The sequence below is a fragment of the Calonectris borealis genome, chromosome 2 (assembly GCF_964195595.1).
Source record: "Calonectris borealis chromosome 2, bCalBor7.hap1.2, whole genome shotgun sequence".
Classification (NCBI taxonomy): Eukaryota; Metazoa; Chordata; class Aves; order Procellariiformes; family Procellariidae; genus Calonectris; species Calonectris borealis.
In genome coordinates this window covers 106,660,290-106,685,823 of record NC_134313.1, presented here as the reverse complement: position 1 = coordinate 106,685,823, position 25,534 = coordinate 106,660,290, and the positions used below count along the sequence as shown (strand labels likewise).

The following is a 25,534-nucleotide window of genomic DNA, read 5'->3' as shown; positions in this document are numbered from 1 at the left end:
CAAAACTGGAATTCTGCTTCTCCACAGTCTGGCTGTTGTGTAATTATCTCTACCTGTGCAAGGGAACTCTGATTCATTCTAGTAAACATGCTTCATTTTTAAACCCTTTCTTAAAGAATTTAATGATGATATCAGCAGTGTCATTGAATACTTGTATTGTAGCAGTGGGACCATTTTCCCTTCCTGGGCACTGGATAAGTAACCTGGACAAATGTTCAGAACTGACTCAAGGCTTCTTAGCAATAGAGTCAAAAACCATATTCTAACCATGCTAAAAATGAGAGACTTAGCCCAGCTCATTGCTGGTCTGCCCTGCTGCTCCTATTGTACATCCGAATGCAATAGAGTCCAATGGGTTATATGACCCATCTGACCTCTTGTGGGCAAACCATATCCTTTGGCATCAGCAACTGGATTGTCTTTCTGGGGCTTCAGACTACTTTGCTTGCATCTGCAGACAGTAGTGACAATGTTACTCAAAAAGACCAATCTCTGTTTAAGGGGGTTGAATCAGAATTACCTGATTCCTGTTAGGGAATAAAGGTACAAATTTTATCATCTTGAACTGACTAACCAAGAAATCTGGAGCCTCTTGGAAATGGGTGCACAATAGTCTGGTATTTGGAATACTATTTTCTTGGCATTTAAAGTATTCAAGCCAAAACAAAGAGCAGGACCATTATCTGCTGTAAAAAATAGCAAGGCATTGGACCTCAAATAGTTAGACAACTCTTCTGCAGAAGGAAAATAGAAAGATGTTTTGTTATTCAAGCTGGAGGAAAATAGAAGATGTTTAGTTGTATGAAGAAATCAGGAAGGAAAGAGATGCTCCGGGTGAAGAAAAACCAGAAAAGTAAGTTTACTTGTCAGTAGTCAGGGTTGATAGGAAGGCTGATTAAAAATAAAGGTGGTAATATCATTTAAAATATTACATATGTGTTGATTCTGGGAGAAAAGATCTGGGTCGGTCCTCTGGGCCATCTGCTAGCAGAAAGGAATCTATTGATTTATTGCTGAGCCGGAATGGAGTGAGCCGTCTGAAGTTGTTTGGAGAATACGGGATCTGCACTCGGGCCCTTTGTGATGGTGCCACAGTATCTTCACTAGATAACCATGGTGAGAACTTCATGTAGATGCTTTGATCATCATCAGCTGAAAATACTGGGTTATCAATTCCTAAAAAAAGTTCACGAGTGACAAATACAATTAATCAAAATAATTTCTTGGTAATGCAGCAAGATGCTTTGTAAAAGGAGAATGGCTACAGTGGGAAAAAAATAGGTCGAAACACGCTGGTATAGGTGTGCCTATGCAAATACACAGACCGTGATACACACACAGATTGCTCTTTCTACCTTAGTTATTGCTAGTCCTTTTGGATTTCTATTAAAGAGAAAAATTGGATATTATATCCAATATGCAGTTATGTTTGGGATATGTGGAGACAAAAAATAAAGTCAATAAAGGAAGAAATCAGCAAATTTTAAGCAAAATAAAGCACAATATAAAATAACTGCAGAAAATTCAAATCAAACCCATAAAAAAGAAACAAAAGATGGAAAAAACATGCAAAAGCATAAACTGCACAACTCCATAAAGGAATGAGATGTGTGTGAGGGAGCTAAAGCAGGCCATAGAACAGTCAAAAGTAAGTTACAAGAGCCTTTTAATGTAGATACCAAGTTTGTAGTGTTTGAGCAGGAAAAGAAATTTTAAAAATGAGTCTAGGTCTGCATCTTGCCACCCACTTATTTCTGTATCGATTTCTGGATGTCTTTATAGATTATCAAACATAGAATTTGTCATGGAACAGTGAAAAGGCTATATCAGCATGTCTGCCAAAAGAATACAGACACAAGTATTTTTCTTCACTGTATGCACCATGTTACATATGAAGCGTACAGTGGCATGCTGAAAATTCAAACACAAAAGTGCTAAAGAGAAATACTAAATTTTAAAACTTTTAAAATCATTTAATATAATTTCTTTTATATATAGTGATACACTTTCAATCTGATATTTTCGATCATTTCAGGGCTGGAAATCAAATCCAATGAATGCTCCAGGAATGCTGTAAATCTGCCCTTTTCAGTGACTTCCATGAGCCTGTAAGGATCTGAGGTAGTTGTGAATTTAAGAGGAGAAATCCTGCCTGAAAGAAACAGCATGAAATTTATCACAACAAAGTGCTTCAAATGCAAGTAGAAAATAGTTCCAAAGGACTAATATTAATTGGTCTTGTGAGGTAGGACAACTCTAAAATAACATTTTCTGTTGCTAGAAATAATTAGTGGTTTTATGTCTGGTTTAGGCAGTCATGCTCACAACTTCTATCAGTAACAAATTTGATGCTCTCCATACTGCTGGATATCCAAAACTTGTTATCTGTTAACATTAATATTAAGCAAATATATTTTCTAATCAAACCAAAACAAAACAAAAAATACAGGCTAAATCAGCATAATTTCTAGTATTTTTTTAACATTTGAGAAAAAAAAACTCTGTAGGTAATTCATATTTTTACCTGTAGGAGTATCTGTGAAATTTTGCTTTGTCACATTAGCCAAGAAATCAACTCCTTTGCCTAGATGCAAAGTTTCATAATCATTATTTTCTTCTGATTCAGAAAACTCCAAATCTGGAAAAAAAAAGAAAATCCAATTTGATTAGAGATTTGTATCAGTACTGATAGAAAATGCTATTTCATGCTGTTTTGATGCTGGCATAGTTATCAAAGATAATCTTTAACAAGGATCTAGATAAGGGCAAAATTTAATCAACAGTTGTAGCACTGAAATGCAAATATGAATGTATATAGAGTTTGCAGCTTAGATCCCAATTACATCAGGAAACTCAACACAGGTTTCCGGCTTGCATTATTATCTGGTGCTATGATAGAGAGAGATTTCACACTCTGGCTAAGTTTTTGGCTAACAGAATTGCCTGCTTTCCTGGGACTGAAACAAATCAACCTATGACATGGCACTACTACTGCTGCTGTGTTTTGTGTCTTAAATGCTCACCTGTTGACAAATGTCATCCCCTTACAATGATCAGTCACTGCATTTTCATCATTTGACAGAGGTCAGCATTAGTATCCTGACTGATTTCAAAACTGGTGAGGTCATTGCTACTTCTACTGCAGTAGAATCAGTTTTACAACAGCTGCTAAACCACTTGTTAAGACTGTCTTCCAATGAAGCTTTTTTTTTTTAAGTTGAGGATGATATCTATACACAGTGTTCTTTAACAAGACAGCATTGAATGACCTACTTATAAGTATTCAGAAAGCTCTTCCCATGCAAAAAGGTTCTAGAATATTACACTTATTCAGCCAGCCTGTATTGCCCCTGTCAGTAAAAAAAAAATAATGCTCAGAAAATGATTCAAAGAACATACATAAAGAAAAATATCTTTGCTTGGAGCTATTGAGAAAAGATGAATCCCTCTCTACTTTACTTCAATTATCTTTGAGATCAAGGGGTTGCATTCATAAACAGAGGAAAGAACACAAATAAGAGCTAGTTCAGCGGCTTTTAAACCATGTTTCAGTTTTTAAGTAAGTGACACATATTATTTTGTAATTACATAACGAACATATTAGCGTCCATCACGTCTTGCTATGACTGACATCAATGCCAAAAGATGGCTAAAACATGAGATGAAAGAATTTAGGACTTTACGTGCAAAACCAACTTTTCTTAGGGATGCTCCCTAGGCCAGTCAGCTTCAGATTACACTTTCAAGGCTGATCTGTGTGTTAGATTTGTGCATGAAGTGCTGAAACTGGCCTCTGACTAAGTCTTCCTTTCAAAGCTACACTCTCCTTGAATTCTAACATGCTTGCTTACTGTCAACTCTGATTCAGACCCTTCTAAACAAATGAACCTTAACTCAGATCAGAATGTCATCTCAACTACTGAATTTTATATGGCATGGTATCCTGGGCAGACATATCCTGCAGTGATGAAAAAGAAAAATGGTAGCAAAAGTTGCTCTGTGCAGCTTACCCAAAAGGAAGCTGAAAGTTCATCTACATTGTAGCCACTGCATTGTTTTGTTTTCAAAATTTATATGTGATATTTTAAAAATGTGAGTAAAAAGGCCAATTAATATTTGGTTTGTCATCCAGCTGCCTAGAAAAACAAGTTCTAAATTATTGAGATGCTGCATTTAAGCATGGAGCAGATCCTTACTCTGAGTTCTGAATTATGACTAGAAGTCCCTTTTTAATATCAGCTTCACTGTTGCATATCATGAAATTTTTCAGTGGTGCTTTACTGACAATGTAGCTGTAAAATGCAGTTAATGAAACTGGTCTAAGAGTCTTTTTACCTTTCTCCTTCAAAGTAAAATCTTGTACTGGATTTTCTGAAGGTATTTTTCCATTTGGTATGACAGTGCTGTTTCGCTGAAAAAAAACAAACTAAGTTACCAAAACCACTACCATCATCAGATAGCAATGGCAGTGATATCCTTTGAAATCACGAGTTCAGCAGCATAACCCTGTAATCTGTTGTAATCTTTGCTTGAAACTCATTATGGATGTCATTAGTTTCTCCCCTGCACTCGTACTCACTACAGGAAAAGAAAGGAACTTTGGCTCTTTTTATGCTGTACATTCCCTCTTAGTTTCATGCAAATTTTGTGGAACACTCTATGCTATAGTGCTACCCTGCTACATCTACCCTGCAACATCTCCCCACAGTGTTGTAGCATGGCTCAAGGTCTGTTGTTTTTCAAATGATCAAAAATCTCTCACCCAGAAGAAGGGTCCCAAAGCATAGAGAAAATCAACATGTGAGAAGATGCCCCTTGAATTAACTCATAGTTTAATCTCTTCTTGCGTAGGCCCTTTAAGTTCATGAAGTTCTATAGGACAGAGATAAATGCAGATCATAGGACCCTTCAGAGTCCTCCCTGCCCTCCCCACCCCTTAGTTTGTACAATAAGTGGCTACATCTGGGTCCTTGTGAAAGTATTTTACCCTTTTTTGGCCCCGGTCTCGCTTGTGGATTTTATTGAGCTTCTTGGAATGGTTTATTCCTAGTTTGGTACTCTTGAACGATTCTAAGCGCTTCCTCATTGTCCTATGGAAAATCTCCTTGTCTTGTTTCTCATCTTCACTGTGCATGATCTCATGTCGACTGTACAGGTGTTTATGCTGTGGCCAGGAAGGGAAGACAATATTCATTTATTTAGAAATACAGCTGGAAGCCCTGAATCAATGCATTCAATCAGTGTCATGCAAATGTTAACAACTCCATAAAAAAAAAAGGAGCCAAAGACTAGTCTGAAGACATTAATGAAACTCCTATTTTTCTTCCTCTTTCTTCACCATGAAATGGGTATAAGTCCAGGAATTTTAAGTACATAAGAGTGACTGTCATTCAAAGTAAGCCTCTCCCTATAAGTGTCTGAATCACTTTAGTTGATACACTCCATTTAATCCTGCTTCAGAACCTGTATTGGACCAGTTCTGCATTCCACGGCCCCAGTGAAATCAAAGGCACTAGTTCTGTTAAAAAGGCATGTTCATAAATGAGAAAGAATATAGAAAAGAGCCTATCTTCCTCAAGGGTGCAGATTTTGCAGATGGGTTCTTTCCTTTTGAGTTTCACTCCCAAGTTTTGGTTCCTAATGTCTCCCAGTTTTAGACTGGAAAACAGTCCAATGCTAGCCTTCTGCTCTCACCTCCTGCCTGGGTTTATAGAGGTACTGTTGTAGGGTGTGATGAGCGACAGTGTCTTCTGTGTCCCGGATACTTTTCCTCCTCTGCTCTAAAGCTTGCATGTCAAGGCAAACTGGTCCAGCTTTTTCTCTCCTGAAGAAGAATACAATATACAAACAGCAGTTTTAAAAATCAGTAATTGCTGAAGGAAGAAAAAACAGGAAAATATGGAATGAGAGAGAGAAATGAAGACGAAGTTTAAAAAAAGAGGAAAGGTCAAAATCAGCTAAATGAAAATGAGTGAGCAAATACCTAATGGGAAATGTGAAAAGATTAATGGTTTTTTGTCTTTCAGGTGGGTGTAGCATTAATTTCTGTTTACATGACACACAGTGTGTTCAGTGAAAGAATCATGAAACAGTTAAGGAAGGAGCAATTTTTTTTCCTTGCCCCTCTCCTGACTTTTTCTGGAGCAGACACAGAAATGACATCTAGCCCTGTCTGTAGCAGTTGGTGAACAAAAGGCACATGAAACAACTGTAATGTGGATGTCTGCTTCATCTTACCCGTCTTTACTGCAAAAATTTGTGTGTAAAATGAAACAATATAACTGTATGTATACCCATTTTATATGAGAGAAAAGATTGAGGTTCAAAAAAGTAGCGAATGAAGCCTCTGTAATATACATTTTTCAAAATTTATAACACTGTTTCTATTTCCTCACATATAACATAAAAAAACCCACAACCCCTCCCAATCAGTCCACATTACTTACAGTAAATAAGAGACAGAACTTTCCACAGTACTTGGGCGTGGGGTGCTGAAATCCACATTTACGATGTTGTCTGTACTTGGAGAACGTATAAATGCCAAGGAACCTCTACGTTCTCCCTGGCCACAGAAAGAAACAAGACATTATTACATCTGTAAACACCTAGGGCAAAGTGTGTACCAGGAAATGCGGATAATTTGTGAGGCTGCTGTATGCAAATGGCACAAGAAGCAGGGGAGAAGTTGTATTTAGGTAATGAATACAAACCATTTTTTGGTTTTATGGTTTCTTTATGTTGAGTGACATTATCCCAATGAACAAAGGTAGGAGAAAAACTATTCCACTCTTGTAAATTGATTTTGAGGAGGTAAGTGATTTCTTAGGTCTCAATCTGTTTGCAAATTATATCCCTGCACTTTTGCAGTCTAACACTTCTCTCTTCACAGACCCTTTTAGGGATGGACCTTTTACTTTGTACCACATTGCAAACCAAGTGCATAGGGATATCTATGCAGATTTTTTATGACTTGACACATCACTGCACGAATAGTAGCATTTTCAAAGATACTACACTAAGTTTCCTGTTCTCTACCTGGAAGCAGCAAATGTTAAGTGGTGGTAGTTCCAGTCTCAGACTGGAAGCAGCAAGTTTTAAGAGGTGGTAGAAGTCTACAAGACTATTTGAAAGAAGTTATGACATGAAGAGATCAGATACTGAAGAGATGAGATTTGCTTTCAGTTCCAAAACTAGTGTCACAGAAGTGAATTGCTGGAAAAGCTCAGATTTATGTCTTCACAGTTTTCCCTACTGCTTGCGTAATCTCTTGTTTAGGTGAAGGGTAGCTTTTGAGTGACAACGTGGTTACATAGGCTGAACCCGTCTAAGGTTTTGAATCACAGCAGAGAGAAATCACATAGAGGTCTCTACATTTCAATGTAATAAAGAATACACCAAGAAAAACCCTCCCTTGCACAATATTGAAAGAGATTTAATCTACATTTCTCCAACTTTAACTGTATTGTGTCCCCTTTACATTTTTATATTCACAGAGCAAATCAAACAAATGTTTCCTTTTACTGTCATAGCCCACATAGATGTTACAGTAGTATGTGTTGGATCAGATCAGTGGCGTTAAGAAGTACACTCCAACCTCTGTAGACAGAAGACTTAAGAGGAAAAAAAACTACATTCTGGGTCAGCATCATTCCATCCATTTTCTTAAGTGCATCTGACTTTCCTTTCAAATCAAGTTTAATGTTTCATACATATGTCATACCATATCATCAGTGGAGGAATTTTAGCCAGAAGAAGTTATGAATTGTAAGTATTTTAAGTCGCTTCTATTCACTTGCTCTGGATTATTTTCATTTTGCCTGGCTTAGGCTCTCCCTTCTCAACTGTAAGGAATTTATTTAAGTTCAGACTGAACTCTCTCAAGCTCTTGTTTATTGTGCAGGTGCAGCATAACAGCAGAGCTGAAAAAAGAAAAATTTATAAAATAGTTTTTAAACTCTCAGTTTCTTGCAAGTGAGAAGAGAGTGAGTAGCAGGGGGAGGCAGATCTCTACTCCTCCTGGAAGAAATGGCTTCAGTTTCAATGTCAGCTTGTAATTCACAGATATTTAGCTCAAAGATACTTTTCACAAGTCAAGGAAAAGTTGTTAAAGCAGCGTATCACTGAAGTAAATATTAACATGAGAAAGGTAGAATAACTTTAGGATTCACAACTCATGACTAATCAGGCATATTAACATAACTAATTTCCACTGGAGGAAACCATGTTGTAAATCTTTTGTAGAACCTGAAGAACTTTTAATTTCTTTGTCTATTATTATGAGATCAGTAGACATTTCCCAATAGAATTTGTGTGCAAGACCACATACACAAATAGTATTTGGACTAGGGTAGCAAAAGTCAGTTTCCTTGTGTTATGAACTGTACTAAGATATAATGAAAAGGTAACTCTCCTGAAAATTAATAATCTAACTTAATCTGGCATCACTATATGGGATTCAAGACATTATTGAGTAAAGATTCTGGGGCTAAATCTGCATGGCTTAATGATCTATAGAGTCCTTTGCATCTGTGAAAGAGAAAAAAATACTGTAATGAATCTACTGAACAGATTCAGCAGTGAATCTGAACATGAGTCTCATGCTCATCAACATCAAAGTCATTATCTAACTTTCTTCCTCTCAGGTGTGACCCAGAAAGCACCATGAGAAAGAAAATTAGTTCTTGACTCAAATCGTTTGAAAGCTGAATGGGTAATTTACAAAATCTCAAAAGGAAGTTTTTGCTTATCTTGTGAACCACTCCCCATTTTTCACATTAACATAATTTCTGAATTTCATCTTATTTTCTGAATTCGATCTTTGAAATTCCATGTTTCAGTGGAAGAAGTCTGCCTGGCTGTAGCTCATTTTCAAAAAAAGAAGAGAGATTATTATTAATATTAGTTGCAGTAATAGTGTTTATTTTAATTAAAGAAATTAACTGGTATATCACCTAGCTGTGAAAATGAGTTCACTTGGAGATTACAGGCATAGATAGATTATCAATTCAAAGATCACTCTTTGAAATACTCCATTTAAAACTATCCTGTGCACTGTATGAATACTGCACATTTGTGGTGATTTGAACTAAGGTGGCCAGTTTCATACTAAAAAAGATTAGGAATTCTTACACAATTTGTTAACATTGCTCCAATCTGGGAATGGTACTCCTGCAGAAGGCTGGTAACTTTCTTCCATTCTGTAACTTTAAAAATTTCTCCTGTTGCAAGCCTTAAGTTTCTCTAACTTCACAATTCTGTGATTGTGTTTGATATCTGTAGTATATCACTTTAATGCTAATTTTTGAAGTGTAGGTGTTATGATTCCATTGAATTAAAGTTATCCTTCCAATTTTTTTGTATTACTGTGATCTGGCAGAATGACATTATAGCAGTCCACTACTTTGGTCATATATCCACACCATTTGGAAGTAAGCTTCTTCAAATCAGATTTGTCATCACATAGAACCACTATTCTGCAGGAGCCAGACTCTGTTGACACATTTAGAAAGACAGTAGTTTGCCTGATCCCTTTGGAATTACAGTATATTTTCATGCAATTAATATAGAAACAAAGTTATTCAGTAAAATCCAACAGAAAAGTACACTGACGTAAGTACAATATACTCATACCTGGGGGTCAGGCATAATACTGAGAACTACAGCCATTCAAACAGGTGATAATGAGTCAAAAAATATTTAGAAAAAAAAAGCAGAGCAGAAATGAAAATAGTTTTCTCTTAGACATCTCCTGCAGTATATCAACTAATTATAAATTAAAAAAAAAAAACCAAACCCAAATGATGCTATGATATGTCAACAAGTGTTCATAAGTACCTCAGCCACATAGCTAATTGCATCCTTCAAGTTGAGTTCATGGAAAACATTAAGGATCTGGTCTCTTGATTTTTGAGCAGACCTTCTCATCAGTAGTTTACTGAGGAACTTCCTATCAAAATTGGACCACCTGATAATTTAAACAAACTGTGTTAATGGCAACAAGCAATTTTAGTTTCACAGCATTTTTAGTTTAGCATAAATGATATTTTTGTGAGCTAAGCACGTCAAGAAAAATGGTGAACATAGCAATGTGAGGGATTTGTGTTTTGAAACTTTTCAAATAACATTTAAAGAAAGTTAAGGAAAAGTCTGCTACAGAGCTATGCAGCTGTCACAAAGCATTTAATAGGTTCACTTACCAAACACTACTACAACAGCAAGAGTACTATGATTGCAGTATCCCATTTCAGAGTCACTAGGACATTTTATACTCTGGGAGATCATGCTACCTTATTTTTCCACTTCTGATTATGCATTGTTATATTTAATAGCTTCATTCTAGAAGTTTAATTTTCTTTCCTCCTTTGGAAGGGAATCTGCTTTTCCCCAGCTGTATTGTAGGCCAGCCAGCCTAGAAAATCAGTTCACAACAACAGTGCCCTTACAAAAGCACTTACAGAGGGCCTTATTCATGTCATTGATGTACTCTGGGAGATAGAAGTGATGTATATTTTCTGCGATTTACACTTCCAAGCTTGTCTGATAGTAGGATATCTGCCATTTCATATTTAGGCTCCAGAAGATAAAGGCTGCTTTACTTTCATCTACCTTCCTCAAGAGTTTCTCTAAAGGGCATGAGGCAACTTTGGAGACTACTATTCAAAGTGATTCTATCCATCTTGCCCAATAGCTATTTTGAGTTTATGACTTTTTATTCAGATTGTTGAAACCTTTTTGTTGTTAAACATTATTCATAGAATTGATAACTATTCCTCTCCTCTAGCCAGAACATCTGATAGCAGTCTCTAATTCAGGGTGCCACACCTGCGCACATCAGTGAGGATGATAGGGTCTGCCATTTCTTTGAGGAAGCAGCACTTTCATGTACATATAGTCCAAAAGAAGCAGACTCAAGGTGATCTCATTCAAAATACATTAGTCATCAAACCATACACTCAATGAATCTACATTAAGCTACTCCTTCTCTTGTTACTTAGGAGATTACTTTTTGACATCTAAGAAGTCAAACTCTATAATCTGCCACTTTAAAAATATTTAGCTCCATCTTCAAGACAGTATTTCAAAACTGGGGATATATTCCCCTGTATTATAGCCTGCTGAAATTCATTCCAAAAAAGTAAACTAAAAATTTAGATCAAAAGAAAGAGGATGTTCTATTTGGGATGCCTCATGAAAATTCTTCACTGCATAAATGAACAAAAAGCAAAAGGAAATTAAGGAGACTGTCCCTATAGCTGGGTACAGACAGGTGAACAATTCTGCTTAGGCTCAAATACAATCTAGCACCAGCCTAGAAGTTGTGTAGTTATATGAGCATAATGCTAAACCTAAGCTAATACACTCAGCTTCTCAGCAAGGGTTAGCAGAGTGCTCTGCAGAAAGCTAACATAACCACATGGCTTTTGGACTGGAATTGACATGTTGAGTCAGCAGGACATTAGCAGGTTAGAACTGTGACTTTCTGCACCTATAAAATTACCTAACTCCAGGGAGAGAACTACCTAACCTTGAATAACACTCTTAAAGATGTCCAGATTTAATGTCCTTTTTTCACATTTATTCATCTAGATTATGGAATTCTGCCCATCACAATGGTCACTCTTCATGTGTACTTTAAAGAAAATGGTGTCTGTATCTTTCAGCTGAGTAATTTTGCTTCTCTTAGGGTGAATCAACTATAAACAGAGGGGGATGGAAATGATCCATAATTTTCATTATTGGTTTCAAACCAATAGGCTTAAACTAGCCGAGTCATTTCAAAGCACCCTCTGCCATCACTTTCAGAGGTGTTGAACACATCCTTTGTAGAAATAGAGCAAACAACTAGCACAGTCGTAGTTGAGTTTTTTAGTGTCTCTACACACAAATAATGTTCATGAAATGGAGTATTACAGAGAAGGACCAACATTAACATTTTAGGTTAAATCTTGTGCAAATGGCCAGTTCTCAAATCTTGAGAGAAGCTGATCCCTGGATGTGAACTGAGGCATTTGCAAAGGCCTAATCTGAACTGTGGAAGAAAAAGAAAAGATTCCAGTTGTAGGGGACAAAAATAAACTATTTCCACATTTGCTATATTTTCAGTATATAACCTTTTAAACCACATTTGACATACTTGCTGTCCCTAAACTCACAGGCTTAAAAAGTGATAATTTACAGATAAGATTTCCTAGCAGTATTTCAACATTCCAAGTCAGTTACTACTTACTTGTCTCTCAGATAATTATGTCCTATTTGTCCAGAAATGTCTTCTATAGCAGAAAGAATGTGATCAAAGGCCTAGGAAAGGAAAGTGGAATTAATATCTCTACAGAAATAAAAGTCATAATTAGAAAAATGTTCAATTTATATCAAGTTAGACCAGGTGACTATGCAGAATAATTTTATTGCTGCTAAGCAGATTTTTCTCCCATTTACAGAAATACTAGCTACTCTATGCTTTTCTTCAAAGGTCCTGAGATTTCTAACTAATTCTTTACAAATTCAGTAACTATTCTTGAATTACAAGAGTCTCAGCAAGAAGGTACTTAAGTCCCCATTTTAACATTCAATTTTAAGACTCTTTTTTTGACCCATTTTACTATCTCCATTTCTGCCCTATGAAGTACATCAGCCACTATTAGTGTCAGTGATTAGATCAGTTGAAAAATTGCCCTAGTGTTTCTTTTTAGACATTTCAGGAATCCATACTTCCCTCAGAGTAGAAGTAGGCACCATTCTTTTGATATCTAGGGCAAAATCCCATACTGGGTGTATTTGATGCCTGATAGAAATCCTGAGGTTTATAACTCTTAATTCAAACCAAGGCAGCTACAGGTAGAATTTGGTCTTTTTCTGTATATGGTTGTTAGCATTTCACTCTGAACATTGGAGTGATTACTGCGGAATATACAGCATGCTAGGTTTAGAACAACATGGGTGATATGGATTATTCCTGAATATATTTATTACTGCCTCAGGAGGAGATATCTGACATGGAAGTGGAGAAAATGATATTATAAATAAGTAATCTCCCTCCTACTCCATGAGAACAGACAGTGCTCCCTCTCTCTGAAGGCTGCAATTTATACAGTTCTAGGAGCACTGTGCCTCCTGAGACAATATCTGCTAGAATATTCTAGGAAGTGGTGAAACAGTACATACAACTTTAGAAATTGTTAGGATTAACATTACTGCTCGGCCTGCACTACTAACTGATGTGTAAAGCTATATCCCATAAATGTAGACAGACTGTATTTCTTCACCTGGGGGAAGAATCCTGATTTTCAAATAGTAAAATATTTGAATGGAAATGGAAATTTGAATTGCTGGATAACAAAAGCATAATGTATTTATTCAGTAGTCTGTTAAAGAATTCCTCAGAAACAATCCTGTCCATCGTTAAGTTGTTAATTCACTTCAGGTAACCCCCAACATGAAAATAGACAAGATTAGAAGCTCATACAAGGATGTGTTAAAATACAGCAGGATAGCTACGTAATCTGAAAAGTTTATGAATTAAAGAAGGCCATGAAAGATGTCTTATAGTCTTCTGTCCTTTAACCTATATTTGTATTGAAAATGTATGTTTTCTTTTACTGAATAAAAAATTTATAATGTTGTGTGAAAGTGAATTGGAAGAGATCATGTTTCAAAATCTTTTAAAAGGTTAAAGAAATGCAGGCACACACAGCATTCCCACTGAACTAAAACTATTACTATTAATCTGGAATTTCAGTATATAATTAACATCTGCATTGGGTAGCAGACTAGTTTTCTATGTAATATGCAAGATACAAAGTCTGCTTTCATATCTTTTACATAAATAAACAATATTTAAGAAGGAAAAATAAACTTACTTCCACATGCTTTGCCCTAGCAATCTTCAATCAAACGTCCTCCTCTTTTAGATGAAGAGAAAGAAGCATATTCCAGCCGTGCTGTTTCCCCAGTACTGTCAGCCCCCATTGAATTCTCAAGTGAATGACCAGAACCTTCAGTTGAGTATCCCCTCACAGGACTCAACCCAAAGACAAATTACAGCCTACAGATAACTTTTGAAATGTTTGAAGGATTTTGCACTTGAAATTCGGTTCTCCCCTCCCTTCCAAAACCAAATTTTTTCTAATTTTTGTTTTCCCCTTAAGGCACTTTGTAAAAATCCAAAAGATACCATAGATTTGTTTAAAAATATCTTACTCTGCCATGAAGTTTCTCATTCAGTTTTGGCTCTCTGTGTTCAGTTTTCTTCACTTTCAGCCACTGTACCAAGGGCTTGATAGTCAGTCCCTAAGGATTGAAACATGATAATAAATACTTAGGAATTATCTTAGACTTTCCTCCAGCTGGTCATTGTTAAAGAGAAATAGAGCATTTTTGTATGTTGTATGGTGGTTCTCATACTTCCTCTGTTGATGTCTGTCCTCTTTAGAAGATAAAATATTGCAATACCCTCAGCCTCTGTTACAAAAGTTTGAAAAGACACCAACCAGTGGAAAAATATATCTTCTGTAAGAGAAATATGGTAAGTGGAAGGGTTAAAGTGTTTCCTATACCATTGAATGTGGTATTTTCTGCACATATCAGGAGTTTGTCACCACAATTAAACTTTCTATAATAAATTTGAGAAAATTCCAAGCTGGTATATACTGACATATCTCCATTTAAATTAATGTTGGTTTTTTCATCCAGAAAGTGCTATTTTGTTTGCATGCTAAATACTTTCTTGTCCCACTGCTTACTGTTATATTTTAAAACAAGGATTTAGGCTCAGGTAGATCAGCTTAATGACTGTATTTGCCCATAAAAAGGATGGTTCCCTATAGTTATTCACATGAGGTGAAGGATGTTTAATCAGATATTAACTTGAGCACTATTAATACCAAGCAGCTAAGACTGAACATTTTTTAGCACAGAGGAAATTGTGTTTTGTCCCTTGTGGTGCCATATGAAAACATAAAATAGGCTCTTTGTTACTAAAATTACAAATTCAATTATGCTTTCAGTTCAGTGAAACAATATGCAACCTTCAGAGAGAACTGCTTTAAGCATTCGGTACTTTTGGGGGACTCCTTCTCCTTGCAAAAAAGTATGCTTAAGAAGTTGAATTACCTGGAAAATAACAGTAAAAAACACAACAATGATAGTTGTGCTGACAAACAGGTTTTTCTCTTTCACTTTTTCCTCATCCAGAAGTACGACCAGAGCAAAAGCAACCGCTCCACGTAGTCCACCATATGACATCACCACCTGGTCTATTATCTCCAACTGGACCATTCTGTAGTGGTTAAGAATCCATGTCTGTAAAACTACACCTATAAAAAACAAATGCCAGCATGTCTAGAAATATGCTTATGAAATGTCAATATCCCAACCATGTGTAACACGGTTACCACCAGTCTGCTTTCATAACAAATTCTCTACGCTTCTCCCTCTGTGTTGCTACACTGCCAAGGAGGGCAGGCCCACTTGGTACCTTCCCCTTTATGTTTAGCCAAAGGAATTAGATGAAGCTTCTTCTGTAAGCCAGCAGCTCTTCTGAGAGTGCTGCCCTCTGGCATAGGCACTACAGGTGAAATTCTGCTATGTGCTGACCTTTGAAATTCGCAGTTGAGAAAGAAGGGAATTTCTAGCATCATAGCCAGTGATATGCACAAGATCTTTTAACAAAAAGAGAAACGGGTTGAAACAGTGTTGATTTAGAGAGTAAGTGTGGTACTCTTTACAAATCACTAAAAATGACATTTATGTCATTGTCTTATGGAGGGTTGTGTAGTTATGCTAACACTGTCTTCAGGCCTACAGGTGAGATGCTGCCTGCTGTAGGAGACCTAAAGAAATCACAACGTCTCCCAGAGCTCCCACCATACAGAAGGAAAACAGCGTCACCTTTCCTAAGAGTGGCACAGCACGTGTGTCCCACTGCAGCAGGCCAGGACTGTTAATGAGTGCAAAAGAGATATTTCTCTTTTTAGACAACTTTGAACTTGTGCTAAGGGAAGAGTGTCTTGTGTATATCACTGTAAGCAAGTCCTCTGGTGGAGGGGACATTGAAAATTAATTCATGCCACCAATCTGACTCCTCCAAGGGTAAGAGAGCTGCAATTATGTAAGGCCCAATATCATCAGGTCTTCAGTAATTTATCAGTGTCTAAGCTCAACTACTTTAATATTGTTATTGCTGAATATTTACTATTTAATTATTGATCACACTTATTACAGGATTGTTAACCAGTCATTCCAGGAATACAAGAAATGACAAAGTCAAGATACTGAAAACTTGTTTAAACACCTCACGCACATCAGCAGTTCCTGAGAGGTGGCTAAATGAACAATGGTTACAGACTATTTAGAAAGGAGGACGTGGGGCTAGGCCCTTCATTCAGCCCAGGAATCTCTAGACAGAATAAGAATACAAAGTCTAAGAAAATTGCCAGCTAGATAGATGCATTACCTTTCATTTGAATTTAATTCAAGACAAACAGGTAAATAAACCCATTTTATTTATTCCCAGATGTAAGTACATACACCAAATCACTATGTGTGTTACTCTCTAGAGGTACTTCATTCTATGCCTTTTTTGCGATTTTAGCCCCTTTGCTATTTCACAAAACAGTGATTAAGCAGTAGAACTACTTAGCTGGTCAAATCGTCATTGGTATTTTGAAATGTTTGCAAATTTATATAAGCCCAGTAAACTGACAGTACGTAATCCCTACCTGCCACAGTCTTATTTACTCAGTTTTCCACCAGTCCCTGAGAATTGTTTTCAAGCCAGAGAACCTGCGGTGTAATTATGTATGGTCTTACATCACTGTGTGTCTCAAACCTGAAGTCAACCATAAAATTAGCTTAAGACAATCTCTTTATTACCAAATTGAAAGAGCTGAAGGAAAGAGATGGCTGACAGGACTCACATCTTTTCTTAGGCTGCAAGTTAAAGATCAAAGTCCATTTCACTGGGAGATTTTGGCAATACCATGTGCTGGGTCAACAAAGCTTAGCCACTGGGTGATTCATATCCACACACATCATCATCCTACTATATTTTCAGCATACGGTGAAGCTTACTGTAGAGACCTACCCTCCTAACCCCAAACGAATCATAAATTCAACTAAAATAAATGGAATATTTTAAAAGGAACAAGTCTAGAACTCCAAATTTTTTTTTTTTTCTTCAAAAAAAAAAAAGTGATTGCATCAACAATACAATGCAAGGACAGGAAGAAGATCATCCCCTTACCAATAACTCTATATACTGAGATGAAGACCAGAGTCAACAGAATAAAAGCTGTATTCCAAGTCCAGATAACTGGATTTACAGCTGAAATTCCCAGGAACATGAAGATAATAGTTTCTGCTCCACTAGCCATCATTTTCATGGTATATCTTACAGTTGTAGAAGATTGTTCTGATATGTTAGCCTTGACATATTTCTGACAGCAAATGCCACAGAAAGTTATCCTAGTAAAAAAAAAAAAGAAGCAATTGTTTGTTGTAACATTTAATATTATTTCCATCTGCCTGTCACACACTGATAAAAACCCACCATTAATTCCTAAGAAAAAATACACTCAGGAGACATTGTGGAGACTAATCTAGGTAAAAACCATTTCTCAAACATTCATCCTGAGGTGACCCCAAGAGGTCTGAAGACAGCATTTCATTAGATCGTAACAGACCTTAATTCTCTTCAGATTACCATGCTGCTTTACATGCAAAATTTTAAATCTTGTTTACATTAGACATAATTTTAAGCTAATGATCTGTTTGCAGTAAGATTTTCAGATCTTGAATATACTCACTGTAGCATCTACAAACATGACAAGCAAAATTGAGAAGAAAGGTATGCCAGGAACCAATGGATACTAAAAGAAGAAAGACCACAGAGGTCTTTTCCAAAGCCAAAACAGGCAAGATTTAGGCAAACCTTAACAGGCCAGTCAAGACAGTGAGAGCAGCAAATAATGGACATTCACATAATGCCTTAGAAAAATATTGTTTTAATTACAGATTATAGGGAAAGATGTCAATACAGATGGACAACTGTTAGTTATTGAAGTATTATTAATCACAAAGAGGAAAGAGTCAAGTTTGTATTTTGCAAAGGAAGTTCTCATGTTGCACAGCAGATACTGGAAAACTTGCATTCCTTTTCAAGGCCAAATGACAGTATTTGCAAACTATAATCTACTGCAATGTGATGATAGTAATATTCAGCATAAGCTTAATGAGTGTCATATTCTATAGCTGTCCTATATAATTTAGGTCTTTCTTTTCAATGTTTTTAAAAACCATATTCCCTTCTCAGCCCCTTCACAGGCAGTAATAAAAAGAGACTTACGCAAGGATAGCGGAAAGAGAAAGCATCTCTGCTGTGAGGTAGGACAGGTAGGAAATGATAAACACAAATCCAGGTTCAATGATTCTCACGTGCTTGGTGAAACGACTGACCAAGGAGAGCAGGAATGCAAAGAAAATGCCAACCAGTGTCCCACCCAGGCTCACCACAAAGAATGACACTGAAAAACAAAACCAAACACAGCTTAAACAGTAGAAATATAATGGTTTGAACTAGTTCTTCATTGTATGGCCAGCAAATCAGAGAAAGTTTTAGAGGACATGTCAAAAATTATTTCTAAAATGCAACAACATGAATTGCTTTTGAGCACTTGGTATGTGAATGCAGCATTCTGTAGAAAAAACAAGATTACTTTCTGTTAAGCCTCATGATTTTAGGCTTATTCAAAACCCACTACATTTCTTTGAACAATTTTTTTCCCACGTTCTGTAAATAAATGCTTTTCCAAAAGCATATGCCAAAGTCACTGTTAAAACATTGATTCGTAAGATAATATAGTATCATGTCATGCTTGGAATGGGAAATAGTGACTAAATTTTTAGGTAGGTAACATTTCTTGATAGTCACTGGCAAACGTTATTTGATGGCAATCAGCGATAAGGAGTGAAAATGTCCATATGCAGTCTCAACCTTCCTGGAATGCAGGGAGAGCATAGGCTGAAACTAAGGACATGTTATAAAATACAAAGAAAATATGTATAGCTGTGAAGTTTGGTGGTCTTAACAACTGAACTCCACATCTGTTGAGTCTCCTCAGAAGAAAACAAATCTGATTAAGTTTCCCCAATATTCAGGAATATTCACTTATTTATTTTCTTAAGCCATTCATCTATGCCACAGGAGTGTGGGAATATGAGTGACAAGGGAAAGGGCTGAAAAATAACAATTACTGATAGCATAATAATAATATTTTGTTTAAAAGTCTGCATATGTACATCAATTATGTGACATGGAATTCAATTCTACGCACCTATGCCTTTGACACATTCAATCCCCGTCACATTCTCTGGACCTATTGTAACAAAAGATTCAAAGACATTGTACAGCACCTGAAAAGAAGAGTAGACTAACTTAATATTTGCTTCTGAATTAAGCCTATTAAAATAATCTCATTATGGGCCCCAACATTAAGAATTCTGAAGTTATGTATGACTGAGGGAAATTCTGTGTGGAGGGAAAAGATTTTGCAGATTTTTGAATTTTTCAAAATGGAAAAAATGCAGTAGAGCAAGAATAAAAAAAAAAATTTAAAAAAACAACTTTCCATTTCTTATTTCTATGTAATTTCTAGCTACAAGAAGCATTGTTATGTCTAGATGTGTTTCCGAAAGCACTTCTCACTCTAAAATCCAGGTATTTGGCAGATTTATTTAATCGCCTGTATAAGATAAATAAGATACTTAATAAGATAATAATGAGATGCTAATAATAAGATACTGGATGGAAATAGATTGAACATACATAAAATAAGTTGAACATAAAAGAGAATAAACTATAATAATTGTATTAAATTTTTTAAAATAATTGACTAATAGTGATAGTGCTGAAAGTAAAAGATTCATCTTATCCATACCCCTGCCTAAGGAGGTTTGTATGAGCATCATTCTTGACACATGCCTATCTGATCTATTCTTAATTCCTCCAGTGATGGAGGAGAACTTTACTATGGCTTTCTCAGCTTTCCTTGTTGCAGCTAAACTTGTTAATTCTTATCATATTTACCCCAGTCATGACATACAGGTTACTTTGTTCTGTAATAGTAGTCTTTTACATATTTACATTTAAAGAATGCTACTTTCTTCTGTCCTCCAGTCTTTCCTTTTTCAAGGTAAGAACTCCAGTTGTTTCAAACTTTCTCATAGGCTGTCCTTTCTGACTCTTGATCATGCTTACTCTTCTCTTCTGGATTTTCTACAACAATCAAACTTTCTTTTATTTGTAGAGTGAGTGTGTGTATTCATTTCACAGTCACAAAAATTCCTTTCCTTCTGAAAGCCAGTGATGTTGATACTTGAGTTCATCAAGGGTTTATTTTAATATTTGTTTCTTGTAATATTCCAAAAGTACTAATAAGACTGATATCTAAAGGCAATTAGGTTTCTCTGGAGGTCCTAAATGTCATTTTCAAACTCCTGTGAACAGTTAGGCTGCTGCCAGTGACCTTGAGGTGCCTTGCTGCCTTGGTTGCAAAAAATTCGGTCACTGAGCCTGGTGGACAGGTCTTACCCTCCTTTGGAGATATGCAGGAGCAGGAATAGCAGGCTCCTGATTCAGGAGCGAATTGAAGCTCTATAGCAACTCAGTTGCATAGCATTTTTCTGCCATAGGACTTCCTGGTCCCTGCCCACTAGCACTGTACTACAAAACTATTGACTATTTTATTCAATTTTGAAGAATTAAGAAAAATTTTGTGTGAAAAGAAAAGGTGTTTCAAATCAAAATAAAAACATCAGTAGAAATTTGGGATTATTTTAAGTTTATTGAAGTCTATTAAGTTTTCCTTTTCTTTCTAAATGAAAAAAACCCAGAAATTAACATGTTACCAAAAAAACCCAACCCAAACTAGAAACTGTCTAAAATGTCACACAATTTTTCCCAAACTGGCTCTTTGTTATGTATCTGTTTGATAAAGATCTGATTTAAGTAAAAGGGAGGGAACAGGCATAAGCACTTTGGTAAGTATTCTCTCTCTCACTGTCTATATATCTGAGGTATGCATATAAATTACGGGCATAATGGAAATATTCAGAAAAGAGTTTGTGCATTAAAAAACAAGAGCAAAGAAAGGCTTAAAATCCCTGGAAGTAATTTCAGTAAGTCATGAAAGCCCTGCTTGAACAGCAAAGGCAAATAAAACATATGCACCTGTATTTTTTAATGTTAATTTTAAATGTTTTTATGCTCATCCAGCCCAGGACTGTTTATTTTTATGTGACTTTTGGGCTCCAAAGATCTTTTGTGCTCAAACATTTAATCTTTGCAATACAGTGTTTGTAAGCAAGACAGAGAACACCATGAGCTACGCTACACTAGCCCATGAGTAGATACGCACAGATGATACAGTATTCATTTAAGGGGAAAATACGCTTCAGAAGAAACCCTCTAGAGTTTGGGTGACTTTAGGATATATAATTTACTTACCACAGTTACAGCATCATTCAGAAGCGATTCTCCAAAAACAATGATGAATAGAACTTCGTTGACATGGACTTCTTCAAACACTGCGAGAACAGCTACAGGATCCACAGCGGCAATTAAGCTGCCAAACAGGAGGAAGTCCAGCAGTCCACTATTCAGGTGGCCTTCAAAAACAAAGCAAACAAAGTATAAGCAGAGTCAGCTCTGTATTATCTATAGTAATGACAGGTCGTGATATTACAGATAATGCAAAATCCTTGAAAACAGAGATCCTAAGGTATCAACTGGAAGGCAGGGCACAGAAACTATTTAACAAGTTCTGCATTGTGTCACCTTGTATCCTACAAGGTTTGTTGGATCCAGTATTGGCCCACGTGGATCAAAGTTGATTCTGGGAGCAGTACAGTCCTATTCTTATGGCAAGGCACTTGAGATAAGTATTTCCAGATTTAAACTGGGTTTGTATTTGTGTGTGATATGGTTTATCTAACTTGAGTAAATTATCTCATGGTAATGACAAGATGGTAAGAGGAATATACCAGTACTCCTGAAGTAAACGTTCCAAAATACTTCATGCCACAGGCCAAATTTGACTCTTGGTCGCTAAGAACTGGTACAGTGGGGCTTAACTGCACTCAGTGCAGTTAAACACCACTTGTGGCCACCTTATTCAAGTAGACATTCATTGATAGGTGCAGTTAAGACACTTGTTCCCAAATTATGATTCATGAGGCCACTGTTAAATTGTCCACAAGTGGACCATAAAAATAGATGAAGGACTAAAATGTATCTCAACATTTTTGGGTTGTAGCCCCTTGGGAATTTTGGCAATGATTTCAAAAGTTTTGGAACTCCAAAACTCTGGTGGCAAGTACTTATCCAATATTTTAAAATATTCTTTTAGTTATTAAGGTTATTTTGTTCAGTTGTGCAAACAGAGACAAGCATCACTATCATTTTAAAAGTAACAGAAAACGGAGAGCCACAAAGATCACTTTGCTCAGCTTCCTAAATATCTTGCAAAATTTACCCTCTTCATGCAATCAAGAGTGGTATCCCAGTCATTTTTTCTGGGGAACATATTTTTAAAAGGGTAGAGAACAGGAATATTCCCTTTGTGTTCATTAACAGATGGAGCAGGAAGGAAGGTTCATTAAGAGGTGATGAAGCCCAAAATTATATAAGAAGAGCAAAGAAGGAATATGTTGAGAGTTCGTTCATTAGAACACAGTGCAGAGGTCCATGCCCAAAATTAATAGGCAGTGGTATCAGGCATGATTTCTACAGGTCAGGGAGAAATCCATCTGATTAAATGATTTGGAAGCATGAGACAGACAATGACAGTCAGTAGCCAAAGGATCGATATTGCCTGTAAGGTACTTCCAGAACAACATGGCCACTCCTCTAGCAAGAACTCTCATGAGAGAATTTTTCAAATCCAGAATGTTTAGTGCTTGGAAAGTAATTGAAACAGAAACTAGATTCCAAATATTTTTGATACAAAATGGCATGGGCATATTTACTCAAGAGAAGGACACTTACATGGGCAGCCAGAGACAGGAGTAGACAACACCCTGTTGTACGCGACAATGGCCAATAATCTGGGGGAGCTGCAGAAGTACATACTCTCTTAGCTGCTGTCTGCCAATCAGAGCATCTACAATGTTTTTCATATAGTTTATAGGGACCTTGGTAAGGCCCTGAAAACAGAAATTCATAGTTTGCACAGACATATAATGACTTTATATTTTCAAAAAGAGAAATTGTCTTATTCACTCTTAGACATATTGGGCTGTGAATGAGGACTGAATCTATCCATTTTAGTCTGGGAGAGGTGTTGAAGCAGTAAGCTGAAGTCTGTGCCAAAAATTCTGACAACAGCCTTGAACCTGAATCTGAGTAATGGTTCCATCAAATGTTGTCTTTCTCTGCCATGCTTAAGGAAAGAACAAGCCCAATGACAACAACTATTGGATATCAGGGTATAATAGAACATAAGATTTTAAAATAAATGGGCTCACTGAGATTGCTTATCTTTTTATATGTTACCCATTATAATCATTGGTACATTCTTTAAAGACTTGCAAAGCTAGTGAGCAAATATTTATGGAAAGGTTAAGACACATCTGTAATTCCTACAAAGCAGTGTCAAGAGGCATGGGGTTTCTAAATCAGACTTTTATTTAGACTAATAATGCAAGTTATTTCCAAGTGATACATGACCATTGCTTCCTCCAGTTCACCAGAGTCTGGAGTGACTAGCTGCCAGCAGTGACAACTGGGCAAGGTAAGTTCACTGGGCCCAGTTTAAGACTTCTACACATACTCAGCATGTTGTCGCTATGACCTAGATTGTACAGGAAAAATTTTTCTAAGCATTAGTCACCACCACAATTTGTGTTAGTTCTCCAGCAGATGGTGAACAGTTAGGTGTAATCAGCCAGGAAGATTTAGGATTAGATACTTTTTCCTATTCTGTGAAAGCAGACTGGTATGGCTGTAAGTTAATAGTTAAGGTGCTGATCTTTTAATTTCACTCCTAAAGGAGGATTTCTTTGTTATTATCATCTTTTTTCTTTTTCTTCTGTAAATTATAATATCTGTAAGGATATTGAATACAAACAAAGAGCTACTTTTATGTTTATTTATGTAGGAAATCTATGTAATACAATTTGGATTATGTACTCTCATATTGATGGACAGTACTATAGGCCCATTCAATGGTAAAGTTGGAAGTAATTTGGTTTTAGTTCATCTTAGTCTGTAGTGGATATACATTACTACATTTTAACGGTATTACTTTTAGCATTATTCATTCCGATTGTAGAGAAAGTGGGGTAGAAACAAAAATATGCCGTAGAACTTCAACCAGAGCCTGCTATGAACTCTTCTAGAAACTGAGTAACTCAGCATTCTCCTGTCTTCAGCAAGTAAATAACAACAGCAAGGCTTTTAACAAAGTGTGATGCTCAGATCTTGCTGACATCTGAAGTCAACACAATGTATTTGGTGGACTAGTAAGTGTGTGTCATGTAGATATTTTAAAGTCCCACTTAGCTTTGCTGGAGAATGACATAGTTTGAATCCGGGACAGGCTTCTCTGGCCTTTTCCGTAGCTGAAATTAGAACTCTAGTAGGTTATAATATGTCTTCGTGGTAAAGACAAGTCCCCACAGTATTCCAATTAATGCTCATTCTAAACATTTAAATTTGCCAGGCATGTCAGTTTATTGTTTGCCGTTGTTAACATCCCTATTTTTAGCTTGTAGAGCTTTAGCTGTGACCTGTGGCAGGGGCTGATTCTCCTGTTTAACTGTAAGCTCAAAGTTCTAGTATATACTGTCACTGAAAGATTTGCATAATGACGAAGCAGAACATGTAACCATCAAATCCAGCTTTTACAGTTAGTTGAGAATTGTTTACGGATTGGGAGGAGAGCAAGAAATAAATGTATTTTTCACTTAAAATAAGATTTTTGGGAAAACACTTGACTTTTCCATTTCACATGTCATAAAGAGGACAATACTTTTCCTTTAATGATTTTTATCAACATATTTTTGAAAGTAATTATCATTCATTATATTTCCCAGAACAGGATGTTAGTAAAATATTTTTGGTCATATTTTTTAAATTGTTCCAAGTTGCTTGGATATTTAAAGAAAGAAATCCTTGTCCAATCTGTTGCAATAGCAATATCCCTTTGTCATCTTTTGCGTTTCTGAAAACCTGTATTTAACTATAAATGTGAAATTGTGGATGCAATATATTGTGCCTACAGGCTGAAAGCACATAAAATATCTTACCTACCTTAGTGTCTGCATCTGAGCTGTCACATTTGTATCTTCTAAAGAAAAATTGTTACTTATAAAATGTGAGTTATAGTAAGGTAAATATCTAAAGTATAAGCTAAATCTATCATAGATGTCTATATTACAAACATCTGCAGTTACGTAAGATGAGTCTCATATGAACAAGTCTGTAGTCTAGTTCTTCCAGACTGTGATTTTCAAATAAGGACAACACAGGTTTCTCTTAAAA

The 25,534-nt window shown here is 36.2% G+C and overlaps 1 protein-coding gene across 1 annotated transcript in view; it reads right to left on the bottom strand.

The window, feature by feature from the left end:
• Window positions 1-928: 928 nt before the first annotated feature.
• The window catches only part of SLC9A3 (solute carrier family 9 member A3), a 53,632-nt gene continuing 29,026 nt past the window's right edge, over window positions 929-25,534 (bottom strand). Inside the window, exons 3-16 of the mRNA XM_075140723.1 lie at window positions 21,500-21,660; window positions 19,329-19,407; window positions 18,341-18,518; window positions 17,240-17,460; window positions 15,109-15,311; window positions 14,197-14,286; window positions 12,227-12,297; window positions 9,835-9,964; window positions 6,447-6,562; window positions 5,695-5,824; window positions 4,988-5,164; window positions 4,336-4,411; window positions 2,525-2,638; window positions 929-1,176 (exon numbers count right to left, since the gene is read on the bottom strand). Of these exons, the coding sequence (XP_074996824.1) occupies window positions 929-1,176; window positions 2,525-2,638; window positions 4,336-4,411; window positions 4,988-5,164; window positions 5,695-5,824; window positions 6,447-6,562; window positions 9,835-9,964; window positions 12,227-12,297; window positions 14,197-14,286; window positions 15,109-15,311; window positions 17,240-17,460; window positions 18,341-18,518; window positions 19,329-19,407; window positions 21,500-21,660 (1,994 nt within the window). The remainder of the gene's footprint in view (window positions 1,177-2,524; window positions 2,639-4,335; window positions 4,412-4,987; window positions 5,165-5,694; window positions 5,825-6,446; window positions 6,563-9,834; window positions 9,965-12,226; window positions 12,298-14,196; window positions 14,287-15,108; window positions 15,312-17,239; window positions 17,461-18,340; window positions 18,519-19,328; window positions 19,408-21,499; window positions 21,661-25,534) is intronic.